The sequence below is a fragment of the Hippichthys cyanospilos genome, chromosome 7, assembly GCF_059441005.1.
Source record: "Hippichthys cyanospilos isolate Australia breed blue-spotted pipefish chromosome 7, RoL_Hcya_1.0, whole genome shotgun sequence".
NCBI classification, from domain to species: Eukaryota; Metazoa; Chordata; class Actinopteri; order Syngnathiformes; family Syngnathidae; genus Hippichthys; species Hippichthys cyanospilos.
Genome location: NC_142375.1, coordinates 10,517,598 through 10,537,892, shown reverse-complemented (window position 1 = coordinate 10,537,892; position 20,295 = coordinate 10,517,598). Strand labels below are relative to the sequence as shown.

Below are 20,295 nucleotides of genomic sequence, written 5' to 3'. Positions count from 1 at the left end.
AACGGGTGACCATCACAATGTTGGCCTGGTTTTCAAAAACAGACATTGAGACCTGTAGAACCCCTTTACAAAACATAACTGTCATTATGAAGTGATTAGATAGTAGTAGGTCTGGGGCTGTGACGTCACAGTTTCACAAAAAACAGATGAATAGGGAGTTCACGATCGTTTCACAGTGTATTGGGTCAGCACTCTCGGTTTGAAAAGGTTTGAGGCTTAGCCTATGTTGGCTCCTGTGTTAGCTATTGTAGTATCTTGTGTTGCCTAGTTTTTGATTAACTAAATTGCATAAAACTCACTACTTAAATCTCTCCAACACACTTGGTTGAAATGATTAGCTTATAAGCAAGCTCTGCTTCAAAACGATCCTAATCATTTGAATCAGGTGTGTTTGAGAGAGAGGGTTCAAAAACATGCATGATTACGGTCCTCGAGGACTGGAGTTCAACACCTGTGTTCTTGAGGGAAAAACCCCACTGTGTGATGCACATGCTGGGCATTCTTTTCAAAGTCACCCCCCCCAAATTTTTTTTTTAGAGGTTTAGATTCTCACCATCCCAATTTATGGCAAAGTTAAATCAAGGAATCCAGACTTTTTCTGGTTGTTAAAATAATCACTGATCTTTAATTTAGGTCCTCTTCATGATTGAGCTGTTGTACATAGCATTATCTAACAGTGTTACCAACAATAGCTAGTTATAAGGGGCTAAATGTCCATGTGGAGGTTTTTTAAAATATTTTTTTTTGGGGGGGGGGGGGGGGGGGGGGGGGGGGGCTGCGATTTGTATTTAGAGATGTCATGTGCCACACTGCCACATTATTTGTCAAGTGTATTTCGGTGGCTTTGTGATCAAATTATGTGTTTACCAGTGAGTTGGGAATGGACTCTTTGTGGGGGCTCATATGTCGACAAATACATTGAGTGCTTGTCTGTTTTCGCAAACTCGCCTCTGCCTCTGCAATAGCAGGAACGTGCTGACAAGATCCTGCACAAGGGTTATCAAGTTACCAAGGCTGCGCTTGGCCTTGCAGCACAAGGGATGAGGAAAGGCACTGTATGTGAGAGGGACAAGCCTACTATGAGACAATTTAAAGTAGAATTGTATCATTCGAACAATTTATACTGCTCTGAATAGAAAACTGTTTGCTTTTTTAAATTCCAACTTCTTTAACGTCTTGGACCGCAGTCATTTTTTATCTTAATATACAATTAATCACTCATTTCAATCATTAATGAAACCAGTTTTCACAGGCATGGATCCTCAACTGTGGGTTGGTGGTTATTATGTAATCCTTTGTCTGACTCATGTGCTTTACCTGCTCCCACGGTGGTTATAGACGTGCTAACCCTACCCTGAGAAACCTATCGATCATTCAGCTGTGACACTTCAAGTTCTGCGGTGAACTGTCTCGCTGCTTCATGTTCCAAGTATAACCACATGAGACTGACAGACGATGCCAGACTGCATTTACGAATGGGTAAATCACGCATATGGAAATCTGAATGGAAACACACAGATTGGAAGGAACATCTGTGTTAGGGGCAGGTGGGGCAGAGTTTTTCTTGTTTATGCATCAAGCACTTATACATGTTTTTCAGTCTAGATCTAACAGGTCCGAATCAGTTGTGACATACAGAAAGTTCATCTCACAATGTGCAACCTTTTCTACCGTATATGGATTTGGGAAACAAACTCTTCTGTTATAGTTCTGACTAAAACAAATAAGCATGGTTATTGACCCCCCCCCCCCCCCCCCCCCCCACACACACACACACACACACACACACACAAACACACGCACACACAAAAGTCTAAAACACATGATTGGATCTAGCTCACACATTCATTTAAATGTATTATGTAAGCAAACCCCAGACAAGTATGTAAGTGAAATTAATGAACTGTGCCTCAGCACAGCACTGGACAAATGCTTGAACACAATGGTCAGAAAAAAAAAAAAAAAAAAACCTTATGTCTTGCATTGTTAATTAAGGTACCAAACTGGACATAGAATTTAGTCCATAGAGCAATGCTTTATTAATTTCCTGTAACCTTTAAAAATGCAGTAACAGTTTCCTCCCAGTTCATTAGAAGGAAGGCAAGTTTTGTTGTGTTAAAAAAAACCTGCCCAGATGTATTGCCAAGATAGCAGCAGAGCGGAAACGCCGGCCAAAAAGTTTGTTATCTATGGACGATTTGAAGGCCTTGGTAGGTGGTGAACATGGCAACGGATCAGTCATACATCGTAGGATATCCAATATTAAAATATTCCCAACAAAACAAACCATTATTCAAACCAGCTGTAATATTTTGGGACCTCCATATTTTTCCATAAAGGTAAGATGCCAGAAGACACACATTTACTCTGACCAGAAAATATTTTTTTTTTTTTATAGAAAGAATATTCCCACACTAAATGTCTCTTAACGTCTCTATGAAGCTAACAAATAAATATCTTCAGAATGTGAATGATTAAAAAATAAATATCATCCATCATATACATAAAATGAGGAATCCAACTAATCCTACTACTTGTTGAAGGAAAGAAAACAAACAAACTACTACTCAAATCTACCCCAGAAGATTTACGGCTTCCTGTGTGTGTCGATGTAGCACCTCTGTGACCTGCATGTTTTAACCTCTTAGCAGATTTTCCTCGAGTAAAAAGGTCACCAGTGAGTGGTCACCAATGTCTGTCAAAGAAAAGACGATAGAGGTGTCGGCCTCAGACCGACACCACTAAACCAGTCAGCCCTCAAGATAAACAAAGCCCTCGCCGCTGTTAGCTGTGCCGCCTATACGGATGTGCGTGGGGAGAAAAAGGTAATTAATTACAGACAACCCTGGGAAGGGAAGGGAAGGGAAGGGATGGGAAGGGGAGAAGGTGCTTAAATCTGTGACACACAATAGTGAAAGTGTCCCACAGCTGACACATAAACATCAGAGCAGTTAGACTCCCGTGTTGTTTTGTTGACGCACTATGCTCCCATGATGCTTTGGTTAGTCATGCTGATGGTAAATTTCTCTTTTGTCTGCTTGAGAACAACATTTTATTGGATTTGCTTCAGATGAGTGAGTCAGTCATCTTTGGGGAAATACTCAACTTACTTCAATATTGCTTTAACTTTGAAAAGCTTCAGTTATTAAGTCAGGCACAGAGACAAAAGGGAATTCTCTGTACGCCGAGCGTCAAAGTCTTTACAAATGCCCTTGGCTGTGTCCTTCCTTCTCTTGGCTGCTTTTTTTTCCAAATCTTTCCATCTGAATTCCATTGAGCTCTGGACAAATTGGGCCCAAAGGAGAGCTGTAAAAATGAATGAGCCGGATGAAATAGCCGCTGTCATTCAAGCAATTTGGGTGATAGATCATCACACCTGAGAATGTACTTATAGTAAGGCCGGCACAGCAGTAAACAGGGGAAATAAAACAGACCATAAGTGATTACTGTACGGTGTGCATGCAAGACACTTGCAATGGCTCTTAAGGGAAAACAATGCACACCATTTGACACAGTCTGCAAGGTTTAAGTGTCTCTCATCTGACACCATTGTGGATTTACTGCAGTACTATAAATTCATAAATTCTAACTAATTTTGCACCATAATCCCAGAGAAACTTGTAGGAAACCATGCAAAAAGTTAAGCACTATATTAGATTTGAAACAGACTTTTGTTGAGCAACACCAACGTCATCACAACTGTGAAAGCTCAAGGTAAAACATAAATATACAGACATGCTGCTTAGATGTTATTGCACACAAGTGCATCTGCACAGTTGTTGACATGCAAGTGAATTCTGATTTCCGAAATATGTTACTGAAGGGACAATTTCCTGGAAGAAAGTATGCTTGCTCAGACTACATCCAACACATGTACAGGTTTCAAAAGCAACATATTTTAATCTTAAATATAAAAACAGCAGACAGCAAACCGCCTGAATTATTGTTTCATACTTCCAAAATCATCCCACTGGGTGGCACAGCCACCTTGGGTACACTAATCATCAAGTATAGAGGATGATGTCTAAGTGCCCACTTCACAAAGCACTAGTGCACCACACTTAAAGGGAATGAAAGGAGCCACTTGATACTCCATGATTGATGCTGTTACTGACCATTCGCGGAGCAATGCAAGCCTACCCCTTGAAGATCTCCCAACTTTTGGGTGTATGCGAAATTACCAACATTGGGTCAAACTCACGGCTGCACAGATAAGCCATTCACCACGCAGAATTCACAATGGTCATGACCGTATTCGGTATATGAGCCCACTCAGTTAAACAAGGTGTACCTCATACATAATCAGTGTGTTCATAAATTTGTATTAAAACTACATTAAATAGAAAATAAAAACAAAAAAGTAGCAATATTAATCAAAATTGGGAAGTAGATACCAGTTGACTTAATCTCCTCAATAATCACAAAATAGAAACCTAACCCTCCTTCAATACTTAAATTCTTGAATCTTAAATTTAACATTATGTACAATCGAAAACGTGAACATGGGGGTAAAATAATAACATTTGACTTATTTGTTGCAAGATATTAAGAATGCCAAAGTGAAAAAAAAGATGTGAAGATGATGGTCAATACTTTTACGCTTGTTCTGCTCACATTGTGTATGAAATGTGCTATATATGTACTACCGATCCTTGCTTATGGGGAAATAAGATTATAGTGTATGCAGATTGCAAATAGAGGCTATGACCCCATCATTTAGAATCAATTCTAAATAATTAGCTTAAAAAAGTTAGTCAAAAGAAAATTCACCGGTGCATGTGTCATAATCTATCATGATTTTGCTTATACACTGAACTTGTGTGCAGGGTAACATTTTTTTCGATGCATTTATTAGTGAAGGAGGCCCAATAACGACAACTCCGATAGGTTTGATTGATGTAACTTAAAAGACGACTGGAAAACTTTCACCCGTCCCTGGAAACACAAACTGATATGCACGCAGTAAGTTCTCGGGAGGACTGTCAGCAGATCACTTTATCACGCCTTGTCCATCCACACATTTTTCTTCAAGCTGCTTGTCTTTCATGCTGGAGGAGACTTGGGAGCCGGCATTCTACTGTATGTGGCCATGTGTGAGTTACAGTATGCTGCACATTCAGCAAGAAGAGAGGGAAGTATGGTGGAACAATCTCCGAATGTGGTCCATTTTTTTTCCATGTGAAATATATGCATTATTCAATAAAGATTAAGAAGCACAGAAAAAAGGCACTGTATTATACAAAAAAGTGAGTAGCGAGTACTCAATGGTGTAATTCCAGTAGGTGACAAACACAGCTCACCTCTTTTCTGAATTTAGTTATGGAGCATTTGACAGCTGAGCTGTGATTGGCCGTTACCTAACAACTGCATGTCAGCTAGTGACAGCTAGCGCCTAAACAAACAAACTCCTGTTACAAGTTACAAATGTGTTTTGAAGTCAAGGGTGTTTGACTTTGGAGGTTCCACTATCAATTCACAAAGAACAACCTGGAGTCACTAGTGTGTTATGACCTCCACCCGCCACACCTCTAAACACAGACACATGCATGCACCTGCAAACAGGACGTCCAGCATGACACAGGTGCTTTCCATTCACAGAAAGGTAAACTGTCCCAGGACACTCGTTATATGCAGGTGCACATAAAGCGGGACGACTTATATTTCTCTGTATTCTGCTTGCTATTAAACATACAGGTCAACACGCTGGGGCCCATTTGACATCGTCTAGCCTTACACAAGTTAGCGCTAGACCCAGACACGACGTAAGTACACGTTTCAAAACCAACTTCAACACAGGCTATTTTCACAATCTGCAAAACTTTATATATTTAAAAAAAAGAATGATAAGAAAAGATAGAAAAATTATAGTGTGATGCCAGAAAGACAGCTCATCAGTCATTTACAGTCACGCAAGGGTATAAATCACATGTGGAAACGTCAACATTATGGTCTTCTGAGTTTTACTGCTCTCACAGGGCTACTAATAGTGTCTCACTTTCTTTATGGACGATAACGTTCTTGCTATACATCAAGTGGATGTCAACTAAAGAAAACACGAGACTGTGCAATTTACCTATATCTCTTGCCCATTCAAACAACTTTATATGCTCGCTTGTCCACCCAGCCCAGTGATGGGCAAAGTACACAGATTGCTTACTTGTAAAAGTAAAGCTACCCATGAAAAAACTGACTTGAGTGAAAGTGCTGATACAAATATCTACTCAAGTAAAAGTACAGGCTATGAAATGTACTTTAAAGTATAATTACGAGTCAAAAGTATTTTTTTTTCACAATCCAAAGATCACAATTCTAATTGGTTCCCTCCATGCCGTTAAGAGAAATACTGCCAGTTATGTTCAGAAGGGGAAGCTCAGTGGAAGAGTGGTGAGCATGTCCACCTCACAGTTCAGGGTCCCAAATTCAAATCCGGCTCTCTCCGGCCTTCCTGTGTGGAGATGCATGTTCTCCCCGAGCCCGCATGGGTTTTCTCCGGGCGCTCTGGCTTCCTCCCACATTCCAAAAGCATGCATGGCAGGTGTATTGGACACTCTAAATTGGGTGCGTGAATGCTTGTTCGTCACTGTATGCTCTGCGAGTGACTGGCAACCAGTCCGGGGTGTCCCCCATCTATTGGCCGAAGATTTCTGGGATAGACACCAGCAAGCCAGCGACCCCAGTGAGGATAAGCAGCTACAGATAATAAATAGATGGAGGTTCAAGACGACCAGCCAGATAAGATGGTACATGCATTTGTTACTTATACACCACACTTCTGTGTTCTGGATGAGAACAGGATTAGGTTAACTGGGATGAAATCCTACTCATAGGCCCATCTTTAAATCAATGTTTTAATAGGACCATCCAAGACTTTTACCCTAATAAAGTGCATTGTCCGATTCAAAGCAAAAATAAAAACTAAAATATGTGGCACACTATACAAATTATCCATCCATCCATTATCTGTAGCCGTTTATCCTCATTAGGGTCATTATTTGTAGCTGCTTACCTTCATTAGGGTCGCTGGCTGCTGGTGCCTATCCCGGTTGCTTACGGACAGTAATATGGAACCCTGGACTGGTTGCCAGCCAAGTGATAAACACATATATTTATCCAGTATTTTGAATTTATTGTTTATTTTTGTTTATTGACGCTTTAACGTGTTTGAATGCCTTTTTTTGTAATTGATTGAATTTTAATTATTAATGCATTTTAGATAAATTAAGTTCATTGATTGGTTAAAATTGACACTTGACTGAAGTAATCTAAGTATTGGCAACGTTTAATTTGTGATCATTTGTTTTATGCTTCACATTGCAATTCATAGAAAACGTTTTACAAATGATATAGTTTTAATGTTTTTAGCATAATAGGCTACAATACAAAAAATGCAAATATGAAGAGCTCCTGCAATATCGAAATGTGTTATTTTTCCAGGAAATCAGATTACAAAATACAGTACCTGTACTAAAAATCTAGTCCATTTTCTCTTATGCAGTGGCTCAAACTTGAAATAAACCCAATCTAATTTGATGGATTAGTTACAGATCAGCCCAGCGCGCGTTACGCTTTCCTTTCATACAAACGGCAGGAAAATGAACTAAATTGTTATATCTATCTTAAATGGCCAATGGCCGCTCGTCACCGAGCCCCAGTGTGGTTGAATGAGCTGGACAATTTTTGTTTAAATCTATTGAGCTCGTTGGAGCATTAACAAACGTAATTTCGGGATAAAAATTGTACACGGTCAGTTTTGTTCGACTGGAAAACAACTACCGGTGGGTGTTTTTGTGGTCAGGCGATGAAGACCCCAGTAGTCAGAAACTCCAGGCTAACGTCGCAGCGGCCTCTAGTGTCAATATGATAACAGCAGACAATATGATAACAGAGCTTTTTTTTTTCTATTGGACGGCGTCGAGCACGTGATCAAAACACAATCATGGCTACCTCCGCTGTAGTCCGCTCGAGCATGGGGATGACTTTTAGACTTTGGCGAGTTTTACCGGACTGTAACACTTGCCTCTTGTCCGGGTTAAAGACTTGTACAGCTCATTTACAGAGGAAAGGCTCCGCGGACACATTTCGTCGATACATGCAGACGAGTATAGGTAAATGCTTCGCCTCGCTTGTTGCAATTGGTTTAAAGTGTAATTTTGACGTCTCTCGCTTTATGTCGACGAAAGTGAATTGACGTCTGTTTAGCAGATTCTCACAAGATATTGTTCATGCAATTTGTATGTCAGAACCCTTAGTCAAGAATATCCTTACTAATGCTTGTGTAACCTCACTCGCGTAGCGTTGGGAAACCTTGTGCAACCAGCAAACTATTTTCATGACGTATACGTATAGTGATTACCTCAGAGAAGTGAACTTCTTACTGACCTTGTCTCCATGTTTTTAGGTTTGTACCATAGTGACGAAGGCAGCACCGATGAAGACAAGCAGGACAACGTGTAAGTCTGCAAAACATGTAGAACAAGGGTATCATTGTTCACGAAAAAATATTGAAACATTTTACTAATCTTAAAAAAATAAATAAAACAAGATATGTTAATAAATGATGATGATAAACTCTTTCAAATTGGATAACCCTTTTTAGGCAAGAGTGTCCAAACTGTCCTCTCAGGCCACTGGCCTGCATGCTTTTTGACGTTTCCAATCACCTACACAAATGATTCAAATAATTGGCACATCAGCAAGCTCAGCGAAGCCTGATAACATTCCTGATCATTTGAATTGGGTGTCTTGGAGGACAGAAATATCAAAAACATGCAGGATACTGGCTGGGTTTGGACAACATGCTTTTTTGTAACACACCTGATTCAAATGATTAAGGTCATTATGAAGCTCCTCCAGAGGTTGGTCATGAGCTAATCATATATCGTCGCCGTAGAAACAAGAGCTCCATTGTGAACAGTGGAGGTCTTTTTAATAGTTTTCCTTGACCTGTGTTTACAACCTTTCAGAGTCAATGTGGTGTATGTAGACCGGTCGGGCCAGAGGATCCCAGTTAAAGCCAAAGTGGGAGACAATATTTTGTACTTGGCTCACAAAAATGGGATTGAACTAGAAGGTGAGTGTTTCTGTTTAATTGCTTTGAATCTGATGGTGCTACAAATTCCTTCCTACTTCACAGTTTTGGAATGATTGGGAACTAATTGTTATCCACATCGAGGTGTATTAAATGATTTACAAAGACGATCATGCGTTTTATCCATCTAACAATAAGTACAACCAATACATTTATACAGATTGTATCTTTGTAAAGGCTAAATATTGCATATATTTTCCAAATCGACTGTCAATAAATCACACAAGTGTGCCTATTACCTTATGTATGTTACATTCTAGCGCATAGGCAAATGGTGTGTATGTTAACCATTCAGGTGCATGTGAGGCATCGTTGGCCTGTTCAACATGTCACGTTTATGTAAGCAGCGACCATTTAGACAAACTGCCTGAACCAGATGAGAGGTAGGCATGCCTTTTTCATTGTTGTAACATTTAATTCTGTAATGGCACTCTTTTGAGATGGGGTGATAAGTATATCCAGTAATACATTTGCTCGTGTTTTAGGGAGGATGACATGTTGGACATGGCACCAATGCTCCAGGAGAACTCTCGGCTAGGGTGCCAAATCATTCTCACACCAGAGATGGAAGGCATGGAGTTGACTTTACCCAAAGTTACTAGGAACTTCTACGTGGACGGACATGTTCCCAAACCTCACTGAGAAGATGCACAGACGATGAAGGCATTGAAAGCAGCCAGCCCAGCAAACGAGAAGCCGTGTTTGGAAAAGAGTGGCTTACTTTTTTAAGAAATCTTCGGCTTGGGAAGTCCGTGGCAGCTGCCCTGAAGATCTTGACGGACCAATTAACAGTTGACTCGGGTGGGCCTGCAGACTTTCACAAAATTCGATGAAACCAATGGTTATTTATATATCGTCTTTTCTTTTATATGGCGTGCTTTCAGGCCCTTATTGAAACAGTGTGCAGTTTCACAAAGTGGTCTTTAACAGAAAGCAACCTAAACATTCACGTATGGAGACCTCAGTTAAAGTTCGCCTTTACAAAGGAGTATTAGGGCTACACTGAGAAGAAAAATAGAAACAAAAAGGGGGGAACTATAAAGTCATAATATAATGGAAATAACTTTTTTTTTTTTTTTTTTTTTTAATTGTAGCTCTTTATAACCAGGTAATCTGATTGAACATTTGTCAAAATAGTTTCTGGCCAGGTGAGTCATCTTAACAAAAGATTTATACAATTACATGGTTCACCTCAACCCAAACATGAAGCAAATGTTCAGGGTCATAATCATGCTTGAGCAAAACTTGCTGATGAGCTGAACATTTTCATCAGGTGTGCAGGTTGAGGTGAAAGATTAAAAAAAACATTTTTATTTTTGGAAAAAGGCAGGATTGTGGCTTTCCTGGACCAGACTTGACCACCCCTGCATTAGAGTGATCATGGTGATTGACCCCCCAGTGTATCGCTAATACTTCTTCATAGACCTGTACGCTGCTGAATAGAACATTCCGTGTTACAGCTGTTATACGCACAGTGTCATGGTAAAATGCTTGTCATTTCACTAAGACAATTTTATTAATATTCTCTCAAATACCATGCATTTCGTTCATATTTGTGGGGAATATGACTTGAGTAAAAATCCTATAAAATCCAGACAAACATTTCATATGTTGACCTTTAGAAGGAGAGTGTTCTGACCAGCTGACTCTGATGTGGTTCAGCTGTGTTCTGAAATGAACTTGCAACATGCTGCCAATGAAGGAGTTTGCCTGGTTAAACTCTTTTTATTTGCCAGTTTACTGTACTTGTCCAACTTACATACACTTTTAAGTCACTAATGTATGGCATGTATCAAGTGTTTAAAATTGTGCAATAAAGAACTATTTCAAATCTGCATTGAATACACTTTTTGTCGACCGGTCTTAGTTGCAAGATATATTGCTCCAAAAAGCATGTTCAAAGAGAATGCATGCATGATGGATGCATATATTAAATGCTCACCTATCATTTGCTGTCTTACTACGTTCCTAGGAGCGGTTTACCTGAATTGAAGTCTTCATATGGCAATGAACTCTATATGTGAAGCACCCAATCCTCTTGGACCTATGGAAAAATGCAACAAAGTAAATTAAACACGCTTCCCTGTGGCTGTGAGAACATTTTCTTGTCATTTATTGCCCAGACAAAATCAAATAAATGGTTAATCTAATGCACTTAAATATTTTAGATTTATCAATAACAATTTCAGGGGTAAAATCTAGTCATCTATTTAACCAGCGATGGCCAAAAAAACAAAACAGTACTTGACATTTTAGACTAATATTTTAAGGTGACCGTTAGAAGAAAAAAAAATGGCCATTTGAGGACCTGAGCTGAATCGACTCAGAAAGGAATAATAAAAAAAAAAGTTTGCCCAACCAACTATAGGATTCATATTGAACCATATACAAAACGTACTTCTTGAATAACTTAAATCGTTTGGCGTTGCGATAGAATCTTTTTGTGAATGGTTGGCGCTAATTAGCCATCAGGTGCTATCAAATCGTGCTAAGCAGCGCCAGCTGTGTCAGACGAGCTCTTTCTGATGACTGCCGAAATTTGCCTCGTCAATGAGCACAATCCGTAAGACCATTTAATGCAAGGTAAGGAATAACTACTTAATTTCTCCACCAAAAAATGCTTTTGAATTTCGTGACAGAGTAGTTCTGATATGTGGTCCAGAAATAGCGAAAAATATACGACACCATGCTGGGCTCCTGTGGAATTTGATCAGTACATATAAAAACGCAGTAGCAATTTAAATAAATTTGCCTATATATTCCCAATATCTTTCACGTTCTACATAAGTTAGCAAAGTTTATTTCTTGAATAACAATGAGAAGTGTATGGTGAAAACAGGCCCAACTTTACATTGCGTAAAACTTACTGTAATTTTCCCAAAGATTTGCCAAGAGTTTGAATAGCTTTGTGGAAGAAATGTCATGCCATAAAGGGAGTAACGATCAAGACTGCCTTTAATTATACCAGCGTTATTTGTGTTGGATGCTGTACTAGATTTACCTATTCGTCACCTGCGCGACAAATCCACGCAGTGTATAACATGCCTAAAATATGATTACTGTTGCAACCAGCAAATAACTGATTTCACGCATGAAAGTCAATTCAAAGCTGCTTCAAAATATTCAACACACTCATTTTGGAGCGCTTAAGATTTCTAGCGTAATGTGTGTTAATTGTTTGTGTTTCTATGCTTTGTGGTTGACTGGTGACCACTTCAAGTTATAGTCCACCTATATGTCTCGTATGATGTCTCTTACTTGACCGAGGAAAAAAGGAGGCATCTTGACTAAGTTATTTACTGTATTTAAGTGGACCTTAGCAATTACTGGGGGCATCACATCTTTTTTGCATTGAGTATTCTTTGAGACAATTTGGTAGATCTCCCTAACCTCCCTGTACGATTGTCATCGGCCATATTTGGGGTCAACTTAACCTAAAACTTGTATGTTCATGATGCAGGTATGAGCAGAGGTCAAAGGTCACCGGTGGCTCTCTTTCATAGAGCAGCAGAACAAGATGTCCCTGAATCTGCACTCGCCTACCTTTCCCAGGAGGTTTCTAAACTTGAGGTCTTCTTGCAAAGCGGTGGATTAGACACTGGGTCACTGACCTGTAACATTAAAGGCAGTCACACTGAAAATTCAGAAAGGGCTCAGACTTACAACAATCTAATTTCAATATCATCTCATGAACATGATTACCACATGGTCAATGGCAAGATAAAAATTGAAGTCCAGTCCCCGCCTGGAGCTCCCAGCCCTCGGAGAACATTTAGTCTGATCAATCAGCAGTGTGACAGCCTCATGGATCTTGGTGAAGCAGAATCAGATTTAAGAGTGTGTGGTGTCCCTTCTGCACACACATTTGCTTCTAAACCCACAAAGTGCGAGAGAGAGTTGACTTGCTGTTGTGGTCGATCACATAAAGACGCAGCAGAGAAAGAAGCTCTGGCACCTTCTCAACAAGCTAACCTGCAACCAGAGGTCAGTCATGACATGTTGATGCCTGATACGCCCCCGAATAGTCAAAAGGGTTTCCAGTCAGAGAGCGTGGAGCAATCCTGGCCACCTCTCACCCTTGATTGCAATGCAAATCTGATGTTGGGCTGCCAACCAGATGACCTTATGATGTCATCAAAATCATACCCTGCAAATGTTCCCATTGAGGAGAAACTGCAGCACTCTCCCACCACAGTGACCTCACACTTGAGGTCAAAAGAGGAAAACAAAACTCCAATTACTCAGCACTTGTGGAAAACCAAAACGCCTAGAAAGCAACCCAATCCCAGCCGCAGCGGTGATATCCATAACCCGCACTTCCAAGGAGTGACGTTTCGGATGCACATGGAGCTCAATGACAGCGGGAAACAGTGGCGTCTCCGCATAACCTCCAAGTACAGGTGAGGACACGTTCATATTCACTTGGTGGATGCCCGGTGGTGTACATCGGCATTTTCTACAACTATGCATAGCCATTGTTCCATTTTGTGGTTTGTTTTTCCCCTCTTCAGCAAGGCGCTCTATCAGAGCATGCGGAAACTCAGAACGAGGACTGGAACATCTTGCATCACCACCAGCTCTGATGATGAGAGCGAACCCTCTACCTTAAGTACATGCATTGTTCAGTCAAGCCAGTGTCTCTTTTACTACAGTTTAGTCCAGTGTTTGATACACCACATACAGTAAAATAGAGCTTCAAGAATACTCCCAAAGTGGAATAATTATATTAAAATGACAATCGTTCGATTTCTTGCGAAGCACGCCTTTAAACTGGCAGTGTAATGGACACTAAACCATTTAGTGTACGCGTTGCAAAAAAAGAGGCAAGCGGTGTCATATTTTTACTTCACTAGTGTATATTAAAATAAATGATTTTACTTTTTCATCAAATCTCCACAGGAAGGCGCTGCTACACAAATTATTTTGCAAACACATACAGTGCACTTTCACTTGCCCTTTGTAAACAGTACTGTTGAACATTTTAGTTTTGTGACATATGTTGCATAACAATATCTACAATATTGCAAAAAGAGATCTAAAGGATAAACCAATGCCTTGTTTCTTCACCTTTACTGAGCCAAGTCACTCATTGTACATAAATAATCTCGCAAGTCACCAAAAAAGAATTCGCTACTAAAGTGGTGATCATCTTTTCGCAGTTCAAATTTTCTTAATTGGTAAACTTGGGCCTCAATCAATTCTACTCTCAACTGATATAGCCAAGAACTTCTCAAGTATAACTTCTTGTGAATAAATCGCAGCAGATGGATACACAAATTTAGAGTGCTTTCCACCAGGTGAAGGTATAAATTATATGTCGCTTACATAAATGGATGAACAAATATTTGGAATATATATTTAAAAAATGAAGTAAATTTGTTTAATGTGACCTCCCAAAACACAAGAATGTGCCGGGGCTGTGATTCAAACTGAACAAATACATTTGATTGTAACCAGGCGGCAAAGTTTGTGCATCGTGCTGCACCAAAAAAACACCCATGTGGAGAGATGCAGAAGATGGGACCCCTCTCTGCAACGCTTGTGGCATTAGGTAAACACATTTATCTCTCACACGCACACACACACACACACACTCACGGTGCTCACACTTTAAGCAATTTTTTTTTTGTAGTACTTGTTACAGGGTCAGGTAAGGGTTGTCTGGAGTCAATCCTAGCTGACTGGGCGAGAGTTGGGATTCACCCAATAATGTTTTGTAATTGGTATTTAGCAAAATCAGTTCACAATGTTTAATACGACATGCAAGTGTTATTTTCAATTACACTTAAAAGCCAATCATTTGTACTAATGTTTGTTTTTCAATGTATCACTTAATTCCTTTTACTTTTTTTTTTTTTAAAGCAGGCCAAACCCTGCTATTTCTCTTTCCCTTTAGTCTCATTGCCAGAGTAAGGCTGGGAGGCTGCAGGTCTTTTCTTTTATTAAATATTGATGTCCCAATGTAATCTTTTCAACAGATACAACAACATCATTTGTTTGGAACAATCCAGTGGGCTGAAATCGCCCTTCTTGAGGTCTACCGGGAAATGGCATAGTTCCCCTAGTGGCTTTAACCAGGCCTGTTTTTAGGGGTGTGCAGACTGTGTGGTCTTACTTGTACTTTTCAATTATTTTATTTTCATCCACACAAAGGCATTTTAACAAATGTGTGTTAACTTTTTATGTACACTGAATTTGTGGTTTGATGACTTTTATTTCTTCTGTGCTTGTAATTTTTAGCTCCGTTTTGCCGCTTTTGAATGCTTGTAAATGGCATACATGTTTTTTCGTTGATGCTTTTGTAACTTGTTTTTATTTTCTACATTGTCTTTTTAAAGGTACAAGAAATACAGGGTACGCTGTGTCAACTGCTGGCATATCCCGAGAAAGGAAAACAACACCAACTTATGCTGCCTCAAGTGTGGACATTCAGTGAGGCTGTCCTCCGCTCTGCACAAACACACCAGCTAGAAGTACATGTATTTATTTTATCCCTTCCACATCAAGCTATGCAAACTTGAATCCGTTTGACAACACACTTAGCCACCAGCGCAAATGTAACTAGCCTGTTTTACACAATATAGTGTCTTACATTGGTTTCAATGTCAAATTGTTAATTGCATGACAAAGGTGCATCAGTAAGCAAAGACTGATGGCAAAAAAAAAAAGTGTTGCAACTGTTGAGTCATATGAACTGCGTTCTTTTGGGAGAAATGTTATGCCGACGTTCGAGTGTCCTTCGGAAAGTGGCAAACTATTTTTGAAACTTCAAATGTTGCTGCATGCACTTACTGCATTACCATTGACTGAAACCTCTTTCTCCACGTGACAGCTAAATTTATTCACTGTTAGAAGTGATGCATTTTATCACGCTCAGTAATGGCTGTTTCTTATTTTTTGTGTGCATTGGGGTGTTTATTTATGTATGTGTTTATTTGGGTTGTGGTTTTGCGAATAGTAATTTATTACTGCTTAATGAGGTGCTCTTGGCATGCTTGTTTGTGAGGATATAAAAAGGCAATTTTGTGTGAACATCAATATGTTGTTGGTTTGGATTAAATTCTGTGTGAATAGTCTGGTGTGTTTCTTTACTCTGAACGCAGATCAAATATTTTAAGTACGTTAATTGCTGCCCCTCTAAAAAAAAAGGAGGGGCTGATGGATTTATTATAAGGGAAAGCGAGCAAATTACTAGGAGGAACATGGCGTGCGTTAAGACACGTCTCCGTTTCGTGAGCCCGCATGCAGTGTGGACCTCTCTTCACAGTGGGTGGCCTCACGAACGGATGCTTTGCAAACTATTGTTTTATAAAACGTATGACGTGTTTCTCTAATTCCAAACAGCCAAAGAGACTTTTCTCTCTTGACTCTGCCAAAACACTGAAGAGGAACGTCAAAGGAAATGAGCTGAATGTGCCAAGAACATAAAAACGGGCCTGTTAAAATCAAGGTTTTATTTTAAAATCAAACTTCATAATCCACAAGTCTCACCTGCTGCGTTCATTGCGAACATTAAATATTTAAAAACTGTTACAACAAATACCACCTCAATCACCTTTTCATTGAACAAACAGATGGTATTACACAATGTGCAACCTGCTGAGCAAGCTGCATCAGTAAAGCTTAATTTTTCCGGTTGAATTCAGTTCTACTTATACAGAACGTTCCGCAGTGAATGCTGCAAACTATATTACCAACTCCACTCAAAACACTTTTTTTTTTGTGCAGTACAGTGGACCTGACCTGCTGTGAAAATCGCACAAATATTTGATGCCTGTTCCATTGTTGTTGCAGAATTATTTTGTTTAAAAAACTGTAAAAAAAAATCATCTCTGCTGCATTTATACTCTGCAGCTGAGTGGATTAAATCCTGACCATAACTTCAGGAAATACAGCATTTATTTAGTCCTCATTTGAAATCCGGTTTCTATAGTGGAGAAGTGTACCATGTCTAGCGGACTCCTCAGGGGTAGTTGGATTGAGGAGGTTCTGTTTAGTTGAGGAATGAGGAGGAGGAGGAAGAAGAGGGCGTTAAAAGTCAAAGATGCAGTCGGCTGAATCAAAGTAAGCAAGAGTTGTGCTTTGTATGGACCCGCTCAGACCAAAGAAACATGACGAGTTTGAACCGCCAAGATATTGAGCGCATTCACCTTGACTTGGCCGTGTGGCGTGGCGAGCAGGAGGAGCTGGATCTTGCAGTACGGGAGCAGCGCAGAGACTTAATGGTGCGAGACTGTGGTGTCTCTGGCCGGACTCGAGCTAGTCCGGTGAAGCCCCCTTACTCTTACATTGCCCTTATTACCATGGCGATCCTCCAGAGCCCCAAGAGGAGACTTACCCTCAGTCAGATCTGCCACTTCATCAGCCAGAACTTTGCCTACTATCGGCATAAGTTCCCCGCGTGGCACAACTCTATCCGGCACAACTTGTCTCTGAACGACTGCTTCGTGAAGGTCCCAAGGGATCCCGGCCTTCCTGGGAAGGGAAACTTTTGGACTTTGGACCCCATGGCTGCTGATATGTTTGCTAACGGGAGCTTTCTGAGGCGGAGGAAACGCTTCAAGAGGCAGCAGCAACCCTGGAGGACAGTCAAGGACACTGCAGGAGCAGTGGCTCTTCAACCTGCAACTACCAGAATCCGCCAACTGGAACCACAACCGTACTGCCACCTGAGCCCTGGAAGTTTTTTGAACACCCGGCTTGGTCCCAGGACACCCCCTGTAAGAACTTTGATTCCTGCTAAATCCTCACTCCTGTCCAAGAGATTCCCACCTTGTTTGGACATCTGCACCTCCATTCAACCTTTGGACAAGAGCTTTCCTTTGACCTATGGCTTCTCTCTTCATGGGAAGACACCCAATTATATTTATACAAATCCTACATACTTAACATGCTTTAGCTCTGTAAATTCCTGATGGTTTGATGTTACATTTTTTTTTATTTCATGTCTTATATTCGACTTGACAGTTGTTTGACACATAAACGATTATTTGGTCTCGGCCAATCACTGTACCCTATGAATAATGAGGTTCACTGTACTTGACTATAATAGTAACCTTGCCCTTGATGCACTGAAGAGAGTCTCTAAGTGATGACAGAGTGACTAAAAGTCTCTACACACCTGTTCAAAATTTTTGTTTTGTGAAGCAAAGCAAAAGACTAGAACCTTTTAAAATGTTTTTCACCATTCTGTACCACTGTATGCCTAAAAAACAAAATAAATCTTTATGGGAACGAGAATTGAACAACAGCTGTTGTTGCAGAAGTGTGCACACCCTCATGTAACATGATTGTGGAAATCGGTGCACACCTGCCACTATTTGAATTGGCTCTATTTAAATCCAGATCGATCCCAGCTCTTCTAGTTGACTCTTGCAGACATTTTTGGCATCACATCTTTGAGCACCAGCTTTGGGGAGCTGAGAGCTTCCACAGTTGAACCCGGGGTCTATAGACTGCTTATAGCTGTATTTAATATTTTTAAAAGCTTCAACTGTTGTCTCGCACTAAAATTAGCATATTCAAAATAATTAGCTTCAAAATGCAGAAATAATGGTTAAAACGGAAGCAAAAAAAAAATGTTAGCATTAATCAGCATATTTGACAAAATTACTTTAAGCTGCACTTGAGATTACTTAATAAATAAATAAAAATGACTTAGGAGGTTCCATCAACATAATAAAAATAATTTATTTGAAGGATTTTCTACCATGGTTTGATTTAATTGAATTTACAACATTTGAAAATCCATGGATGGATGAATTGAGTGCTCAGTCATTTATTTGTGCCTTTTCATCATCACATCTCCATTTTACATACACACGCATTCACACAAAATCCATCCTTAAATGAAGAACACATTGTTTCCACTGAATGACATGCAAGCATCTGGCTTTTTCATAGCTTTGTGCAACAAGTCTGTATCATCAACATTCTGTATCTAATTAGACTGAAATGTAACCTGCCTATTGTTTAAAAAATTGTGAGTTTACATGAGTGTATTTCATTAAAAACAACTATCCCCGTGTTTTGCTGAATGACAAATATGACTTGTATTTATCTTCACTCATCTCATGAAAACACTGTGTGATCACATTGTGACATCATCCTGTTTCATAAGAGTGTGTATACAAATGTCCCAGCCCAAATACGATATGTTGGCCAATACCATTTTCCTATTAGTTATCTGGCTGGAGCAGACTCATTTCAAAAATGCCAAAAAGCCCTGCTCCAGACACTCAATTTTGCAGCATTTACTACCTCATATTACCTGTGCACTATATCAAACTTTGTCCAGTCGGCTACACAAGAACAACATTGTTACATTTACACACACACACACACACACTGTGGAATGAACATTCATAGTGAGTCATAAGCAAAGCATAAACCAAAATAACATTTAACCATTCCACCACTTGCTTGTTTTTCCATTCTGCATCCTCACTGGCGACACCCAAACTTGGAGGGTCAGGTGAAAGCCAAAACAGGAAGTCTTCAGATACAAAGAAGAATACATAAATACATTTTGAAGTCTGGCAGTACAGCATCTTGACGGTGTTAGAATTTTGGCTGCAGCTTTTATACAGCCTTCATAGAACCACACAAGACTTGTTAAAAAGATTGCCTGCTGTAAGTTCTGTAAACAGTAACAGGCCAAATGCAGAACACACATGCTGAGGGTTATACTCTGCAAAAATTACTTCACCATTTTCTTTGCCATGTTATTATCACCGTCTATCAAACGCATGCACCTCCTCAAATGCATAAGGTATTACTCATTTGTTTTCCTTACCAAAAAAAAAGAAATGTAGACCCTCCCTCTTCTGTTGTTGCTAATTCTAAACCATAAGTATGTGGGTGTCCATTGTATATGATTTTCATCTATGTCTGAGTTCTATACTTCAGGGATCACCCACCGTTTTGAAAGTGCAATATTCCATCACTTATGAGCTATTTGCATAACATAACATAGCCTGTGGACTACACATGTGATCCTTGGGGGCTACCTGACACCCGGGCATACTGCAAGACCCCCTTTTTTTATCTGCAAGATATATAGCTAATATCCGCTTTATAAAAATTAGAATAGAGACGATGCACTGTAACTTCACGTTTGTGTGCACATCCATGTGTATGGATTTGGTATTTTGAAACAAAATATCTCACACTGTGACTAGAACAAGAGGTGTTAGATTAACTGTGGT

The 20,295-nt window shown here is 39.8% G+C and overlaps 2 protein-coding genes and 1 pseudogene across 3 annotated transcripts; all 3 read left to right on the top strand.

Annotated features, from left to right (window-relative positions):
* The first annotated feature begins 7,924 nt into the window (after window positions 1–7,924).
* fdx2 (ferredoxin 2) lies at window positions 7,925–10,923 on the top strand. Its single transcript, XM_088419772.1, has 5 exons — window positions 7,925–8,105; window positions 8,399–8,450; window positions 8,964–9,070; window positions 9,384–9,471; window positions 9,574–10,923. The coding sequence occupies exons 1-5, from the start codon at window positions 7,937–7,939 to the stop codon at window positions 9,728–9,730; spliced, it is 573 nt and encodes a 190-aa protein (XP_088275898.1). The 5' UTR covers window positions 7,925–7,936; the 3' UTR covers window positions 9,731–10,923.
* A 1,682-nt stretch (window positions 10,924–12,605) lies between these two features.
* zglp1 (zinc finger GATA like protein 1) lies at window positions 12,606–16,086 on the top strand (annotated as a pseudogene). Its single transcript, XR_015866193.1, has 4 exons — window positions 12,606–13,488; window positions 13,600–13,697; window positions 14,546–14,639; window positions 15,427–16,086. The product of XR_015866193.1 is annotated as a zinc finger GATA like protein 1 (transcript).
* A 1,099-nt stretch (window positions 16,087–17,185) lies between these two features.
* On the top strand, window positions 17,186–18,923 carry LOC148421008 (forkhead box protein D3-A-like). The gene has a single exon (XM_088420035.1). It carries the CDS (start codon window positions 17,200–17,202, stop codon window positions 18,001–18,003), a length of 804 nt encoding a protein of 267 aa, XP_088276161.1. The 5' UTR covers window positions 17,186–17,199; the 3' UTR covers window positions 18,004–18,923.
* Window positions 18,924–20,295: the final 1,372 nt, after the last annotated feature.

Coding starts and splice junctions, on each gene's coding strand:
- fdx2 (XM_088419772.1), top strand. CDS start 7,937: ATGGCTACCTCCGCTGTAGTCCGCTCGAGCATGGGGATGACTTTTAGA. Junction 8,451..8,963: donor GAAGACAAGCAGGACAACGT/GTAAGTCTGCAA, acceptor ACAACCTTTCAG/AGTCAATGTGGTGTATGTAG. Junction 9,071..9,383: donor AAATGGGATTGAACTAGAAG/GTGAGTGTTTCT, acceptor TTAACCATTCAG/GTGCATGTGAGGCATCGTTG.
- LOC148421008 (XM_088420035.1), top strand. CDS start 17,200: ATGACGAGTTTGAACCGCCAAGATATTGAGCGCATTCACCTTGACTTG.